We start from the raw sequence: 8,057 nt of genomic DNA, 5'->3' as shown, positions 1-8,057 counted from the left end.
TAGACAAGTGTATATTACAAGCGATTCGAGAATCAGACGACGGTACGTTTGGTGATGTCACGAAGATGACTGACTGAACGTATTATTGCGGCGGGGTATTCGACGCTAGGCATTTGTTGGACTTTACACCACGACGATAACGCGTGTGTGTAACGGTCCGGTTTACAGTGAAGCGATGGCTGAGAAGGAGCTGATACGACCGCGGGGTGTCAACGTGTGACAATGCCATGGCCGTGTCAGTATGATAACCTATAAAATTTGAAACTAAAGACCTAAAGAATACGTATATTGGAACGATCATAATGAACTTATAGTGCGATTAGAACACGCTGCAAGAAGTGCTGGAAATACAGGCGTGGGATACGAAATACTGTCAATAGAAGAAGAGTTACGAGAACTAGGTGTAATATCATGAGTAAAGTAGCAAATGAATTACATAAGCCAGCTAGAAAAATATTTCCTAAAAGAAGAGTTGTATCTTACGGCAAAGATGACTTGTGGAAAGCAGATTTAGTAAATATGATAAAATACGCTTCAAAAAATAAAAATTTTACATTTATTTTAACGATAATAATGTTTATACAAAATATGCGTGGGCTGTCCCTTTAAAAAATAAATTTAATCCAGAAGTCAAGTCGGCTTTTGAGATAATCTTTTGTTCAATAGATCTCCAAGGAGCTTGCAAACAGACCGAGGTTTAAAATTTTTCAACTAACATTTTCGGATGCTCATGAAGAACAAAAATATAAATCATTATTCAACCTACTCTACGATGAAAGCGGCTGTTGTGGAACGATTAAATAAAACACTAAAAGAAAAAATGTGGAATAAATTTACTACCAATAGATCATATAATTGGATAGACATTATAGCAGATTTAATAACAAATTACAATAATACAAAACATAGCGCCATAGGAACAACTCCTAGTATAGCATCGCGTATTCCTGGAAATGTCAGTTTTAAACGGCTACCAATTTTAAAATACAAACGCTGAGCATAAGGCCGTCGATATGCAAAAGAGTACGCGTCTTCCTCGGTGAGCATAACCTCAAAATCTTAATTGACCCCATACCCGATATCCGTATCGGATAGTAATACCCTAGTCCGTGTCTTGAAGCCACAGTCTTCGGACGGTGCTTCTGATCGCGGTATATGATATGAGGCCTCCAATTTGAAATTATACTTGATCGGACGGTTACCTACGATTTCAGCGAGTCTGGCCAGCAGCTCGAATTTAACGGCGCGCAGAAAATCTCGATAGCTCGCGAAATTTTCCACGTTCTTACGATAATACCAAACGGCCCCCAGCACCAATGCGGAATCGATCTCAGTGCAATTACGGGTATTCGTCAATTGCATACGTAACCTTTTCGACCTAACCGTACTATTGTTAGCCCTACTACGCTTAGCCGCCTGACGTGATGAAACAAATATCGCAGAAGTATAAAGTAAATTTTTTTTTATACATTAAAGTAAAGTAAAGAATTTTTTTTTTTATAATAAAAATAAATCGAAAATTAAAATAAAATGATAGTAATATTATAGATATTGGATTTATTTTATTATTTTTAACAAATAAACGAATTTAAAAATTAAAAATAATTAAAAAATAAATTTATTAAAATAAAATAAGTATATAATTGGAAAAATCTACATACCTTGTGTAGAAGACGATTGAGCTTGCTGGTTCATGGTTTTATTTGTACGTGTAAATTAATAAATAATACATTTCTGGTTTTCAAAAAAACAACTGCACGTCAATGATAATTAAAAACAAATGTGACAGGACAAGATGTGTTTAACCGGTTATATAGTAAATAATAGAATACGTAGGCGTGAAACACCGCCAGTGGTGTCAATTTTATCATAAAATGCATATGAGAGTGATCGTTACTGTACGGCGACATCTTTAATGTTGAAAAATATGCTTACCAAAGCGTCTGCTAGTCGATGATAAAGTTCTTAAAAATTATAGCTTTATATTTAAAAATACACAGACAGCGTCACAATTTGTTCCCATACAAAATTACAGACGATTATGAGCGATATACTATAATTATACCTTATATATGCTTACCTAAGCGTCTGGTAGACGATAATAAAATTCTGAGAAATTATAAAGCCATAACGACAAACGTTGCCATTGTTCTCATAAAATCCATACGACAATGATCATAACTGTATGGCGACAACTTAAATGTTGAAAAATATGCTTACCTAAGATTCTGGTAGTCGAAGAAAAAATTCTTAGAAAACGTTTACGTTGGGTTTCATCCTCTCTCACCACCTACCATTATGTTAGTTTACGTAAGGTTTTGTCGTTCCCATTCCCATTGCATTAGGTTAGTTTACGTTGGGTTTCTTTGTTCCTCATTCAATTACATTAAGTTAGTTTACATTGGATTTAATCCCCCCGTACACTTCCTCCACAACAACTGGAAGGTGGTTGAATGGATGAGGCTGGACCTCCCCAGCTCTCTCTATATTACCCTACTGAGGTCATTTTGAGAATTATTTGTATATATTTAATTTCTTATAAAAATGTAGTATTGTTTTAAATAAATTCTCTAGACAATATTATTCAAAAACTACATTTTTCTATTAGTCAATTTGAATAATGACTGATAAGGACAGATATCATCACATAATAGATAAATATTTCTATATCATAAATTTGATTAAAACGTACGGTGAAAAAATCATCTGTTAAAGAATTCTATAGTTGTGTTTATTGTGATAATATCATAACTCAGTTTTTAACACAATATATTAAAAACTTAACAAGTATTAGATAACGTTTTTATAAATTATTTGATAAACTTAATTTTACTACTATATTAGTTTTCACGTCAATTACAAATGCTCGTTTAAAATAAAAGTTATTGGTATCAACATTTTTTTTTAAACTTATTTATAAAATGACTATTTTAAAATCTTAAAAAAAATTATTTTTTATAATTGTGAAAAGCAAAAAAATATTTCTTAAGTCCTATAGTGTAAAAATTGATAAAAAAAAAAAGTGAATAATGTTTTATATATCATACGTTATAAAAGTTGTCAGTTAGATCCGTTCAATCTGTATATGACTTGTCCTCAAACATTGTTCCTCCACTTATTATTGAAGTATATATATATATAGTTATTACATGCGAAATAACGTAAGCTCAGAGAGCACTATTTTATGAAAACGATTAAATATATTATAAACCACATGATTTTATTTATATTAACATTTTTGGAAAAAATGAAAAAAAAAAATTTTATTACTTATTTTTATCACAGGAAAAAAATCATATTAATAAGTATTTTCTAAATTTTTTCATCCCATCCGATCATAAGTCATTTATGCACTATTTAATAAATCAGGACAAGATAACACTTTATGGTTAATTTTTCAAATTGTGTGTACGTCATTTCTCTAATACACGGTTTATTTGTTTATTTATGAAGACTATTGTAGATTTTTGAGATATTTTCTGAAATTTTACACAATTTCAGCAATATTTTAATAGGGTAAAAAAAATTCTATGTTATCTTACAATAATCATAAAAATTATGTATGATATGTAAGTAAAATTAAAAATAAAACTTTTTCTATAAAGATGACTCGTAATTTTTTTTTATTAGTGATAGAAAACATTTTTTTTTTATATATAAAGCATTATAGACCATGTTAGGAACAGGACTGAACTGTGAACGAACTCCTATTCATACGAAGGCGACAAGAGGAAAGCCGTTTAGTCAGTTGATTTTCTAAGTATAACTATCTGATTTATTTGTAGAGGAAAGTGCATGGAGTGGAGGGATAGGGAGGAATAGGAACAATTAAGCTAAATAAAAATTACAATCAAGTATTATGAGAGTAAAAGTAAATAAAATTTGTACAATGAGCAAGCCAGCTAACTCCTATGTGCTAACTACCTTACCTGTGACATTTGTTCAGTTAGTTACTTATGATACATGATTTGTGATAGTGGACTGTATATGTGCTAAAGAGGTAAAGTAAAGGTGAATATTCAGTGAAATCAGTAAATTTATTGCAATGAGCAAAGTACAAAGAATAATATTTAGTACAGACTTGAATTCAATTATTTTGTACAATTATATTAACAAATTAAATTAAGTAATTAGTAGGTATTGGACAAAAAAAATAAGTACAATTGTTATGAACGGTAACAAAATTAAGATAGGGATAAGTAATAAAATTGTTCAAGAAAAGTAGTTGAATCAAATATATGAAAAACAATTATTATCAAATTATGAGTTAATAAACAACTGGACATTTGAAGAATACTTTGATTAAAGAATATCCCATTAACTTCTTAATGGGATGATCAAAGTCGGATTCATTTTGAACATCTCGTACTTTTCTAGTCATGAACAAATACTTGGTTTTTTCCTGATTTATCGAGAGCCCCATATGCTTGCATACTTCCACTAGGATTGACATACTGTTTATGGTATCCTGCTTCGTATCGCCCATAATTATCATATCGTCAGCATAGGCAATATGATTTTCATTTACTTCCATTGTTTGTCGCTATAGTATTCTCCTTATCACACTTTTTAGAGCTAAATGAAATAGCATCAATGATAGCGCATTTCCTTGTCTTAGTCCTTTACTCACTTCAAAAGCATCTGACAGCTCCTCTTGTACCCGGACTACACATTTTGTGTTGCTGTTGCATAATTTTATTAAATTTACTATTTTAGTTTGAAAACCTAAATTTATCAAACTTATCCATAACTTATTTCTAATTATATTGTCATAGATTAAAATCCACACACACTAGATGGATATCGTTATTATTTTCATAATGTTTACTTATGATTTGCCTTAACGTGAATATGTGACCTATGGTTAACTCACTCTTTCTAAAGATATTTCACCTTTATATCATATCCAAGATATAAGATTAAATATCTCCTCAGTTAACCTAGAACCTCCTAGCTTTAGTAACTCTCTGCAAATTCGGTCTTCTCCTGCAGCCTTATTATTCTTAAGTGATTTAATGATCACATCAATTTCTGCTCTGCTTAGATCCACTTCTTCGTTCTCTAGGCTGTTGATTGTAGGTTCTGTTGTATTTAAAAATGAAACAATCTTTTTGTTCTAACTTATAGTTATAATTGTTCAATAATAACGCAAATGTAATTAATAAGGATATAATCAAACAAAGTAAAACATATAAAATAATGATACACTTTAAACAGGATAAATAAATAATACACAAAATGAAAACTTAATGTCACAAACGTACCACGCGGAAAGAGATTACCTTCTCTCACCTTCATTTCAATTCATTCCATTTCGTCTTATATACTAAAATATTTTTGTTTTTCTTTTTAAGAAATTCATAATGCATTTTATAATCATTTTAAAAAATGTTTATAAATATTTACTTCTTGGTCTAGTAACAATAATTTGGGGAATTACAATTAATCTAAACATTACAAAAGTGTTCTACTTCTAGGTTTACAAATAATAGACTTCTTCTTTCTTTTACTGGCATTCCTACTCTCTAAGAGTTTTTGCCGCCATTACTACGCTTCGCCACCTATCTCTATCTTGGGCTGTCTCTCTCCAGTCTTCAACTCTAAGGATTCTTAAATCTTCTTCTACCACGTCGATCCATCTTTTCTTCGGCCTCCCTCTAGGTCATTTCTCTTGTGGTTTCCATTCCAATGCTACCCTGGTTATCTCGTTCTCTCTTCTTCTCGCTATGTGTCCTAACCATTGTATTCTTTGGCCCTTAATAAAACTTGTTACCGGTGCTATTTCCAACATGTCATATAGTTCACTGTTGTACCTTCTCCGCCGACTTCCCGTTGTTTCATCGATGACCGGTTCGCATATTTTCCTCCACACTCTGTGCTCAAAAGTCCTCAGGTTTCTTTCTGTTTGTTTGGTCGTTGTCCACGCTTCGCAACCATACTGTTTAATGACTCTAAAAAAGTTTCTAGTTCTCCCTTGTGTATGGTCGTTCTCTGCTGTTTGAAGTATGTTGCTAAAAAATTTCCTTTTTTCCCTTTGAAGGGTGCTTTTGCAGGCTTTACGTTCCCGTATGAAACTATCTTTAGTCATTTGAGTGTTGTTTTTAATAAATTCATTTCTCGATTTTCTGCGTCTGTCTACAGCAACTCTACAAATATCATTATACCAAGTATTTCTTGACCTTTTTAGCTCACCAATACTAGTGGCCGCTGCTTTGTTAACAGCGTTTCTCACTATTTCCCAATCCAGATCTATGTTCATTTGTGCATTATTCTCTTTAAGGTTCTTCGTGATTTCGTTCTCATAATTCTTCCTCACGATTTCATCTTTGAGTAACTCTAGATTAATTTTGATCCTTTTTTCTTGCTTTAATTTCAATTGGCTTTTTAACAAATAATAGACTATATTATATTTTTGTAATAATAGATCAAGAAATTCATAATTAAACCAAATAGTTGCTATATTAAACTATCATAGTTTGATGATTAAATATGAAATCATAATTAGATATAAATACGTTAAAATTATTTGACTCGCCTTATAAAGTTTTCTAAAATTGTATTTTGCTAAAGATAAACACATCTTTAATAATTTAAGAAGGCAATAGAGATAAATAATATTATAATATATTCATAAATATGTTTAACATTTTGGGTTCGTCCTGTTTTTATTTAATAATGTATTAATAAAATATTACAATAAATAATTGTATTACTATTCTCAGTGTTGGCACCTTATTTGAGTGATTTATTAGAAAATCATAACTGTTTGTATAGAAAAAGCAGATGGATGCATTTTCCATTTAAAGGATTAGGAATTGGTCTCTTGTAAGTTACAGTTTTAATTTAAATATATTATACAATTTTTTGTAATAAACATAATCTAATAATTGTTTTTTTAATATAATCACGGAAATTAATGGTTGTATACTATAAGCTGGATTTAACAATTAAGCAATTTTTTTCAATTTATAGAAACAATTGTGTCTTATGTGAACGACCTATTTTAAGTGCTAGAAAAAATATTACTTGTAGTTATAGTTATTAGAAAGGTGGGCATATAAATTATCCATACAAATAAAATAAAAGATTTAATGTGCGCACCCTATATCGAATTTAATATTTAAAATCGATTTGTTATTGAACTAATATAAGTATTTTTATTTGACGAGTGATTGATAGTCAAATTATTTAAATTTTATAGAAGGTGTTTTGTGGAATTAAATCGGAAAGTTTTGAAACATTGCTAAAAGTATGGTTATAGAGACTCCTGATTAACCAAAAAATTAGCCATTTCTCGGAGTTCCAGAAGAGTCCGCCATCTTGGATTCAATCTAAAAAAACCCCAGCACAGTGGGGTCGTAGCATAGTTGGGTCCAGTATAGATGATATCTGACAGTGATTAAAATCACTATCATAAAAAACGCTTCGATGCAAATCTGTAGTGTTTAATTAAAAAAAAAAAAATTTGTTAAAATAGCATATTTTTGAATACGGTAGTCATTTGCGCATAGAAGATAGGTCGTCGGGAAAAATTTTTTTTTTTTATTTTATAGTACATAAATAAAGCTTTAATTTGATATATGTTTGAAGGACGCCGTATTTCCGGAACATTTTCAAAAATTAAGTTGAAAAATATAATTTTGGAAAGAAGTTGCTATTATAAATTCCCCCAATGAGCAGGTTAAAAGATAGATTTTCAAAAAAATGATATCAAATGAAAGGTAAATATCTAAGATTTTAGTATAAAAAAAAATTATGTTGATTTGTTGATTTTAGAAAAAGTTATGGAAGTTTTAAGAAAAAAAGTGAAAAAATGACAAAATTCACCGATTTTTAAATATGTAATTTTTTTGGATATTTCCCCCATTTTCGGGGAACGAGGGAATTTTTTTCAATTTTTAAGGATAATGTCTCCAACTAGATACGATTTGTGATCTTTTGACGTACTTTTGAAAGAAATCGGTCCAGTGAGAGCTGAGAAAAAGTGGTAACAGACAAAAAAAAAAAAAAACAAAAAAACACATCTTAGTAAAACCAATACCTTCTCAGCTTCGTAT

General features: G+C 30.3%; 1 protein-coding gene across 1 annotated transcript; it reads right to left on the bottom strand.

Annotated features, from left to right (window-relative positions):
- Positions 1-5,662: 5,662 nt before the first annotated feature.
- LOC126897900 (uncharacterized) lies at positions 5,663-6,259 on the bottom strand. Its single transcript, XM_050671845.1, has one exon. The coding sequence runs from the start codon at positions 6,257-6,259 to the stop codon at positions 5,663-5,665; it is 597 nt and encodes a 198-aa protein (XP_050527802.1).
- Between the last annotated feature and the right edge of the window lie 1,798 nt (positions 6,260-8,057).

Source organism: Daktulosphaira vitifoliae, unplaced genomic scaffold, assembly GCF_025091365.1.
Source record: "Daktulosphaira vitifoliae isolate Bord-2020 unplaced genomic scaffold, ASM2509136v1 Scaffold_2, whole genome shotgun sequence".
In the NCBI taxonomy this organism is placed as follows: Eukaryota; Metazoa; Arthropoda; class Insecta; order Hemiptera; family Phylloxeridae; genus Daktulosphaira; species Daktulosphaira vitifoliae.
This window is presented reverse-complemented; position numbering and strand designations above follow the sequence as displayed.

Bases quoted from the DNA above. Each gene is read 5' to 3' on its own strand.
- LOC126897900 (XM_050671845.1), bottom strand. From the start codon at position 6,259: ATGAACATAGATCTGGATTGGGAAATAGTGAGAAACGCTGTTAACAAA.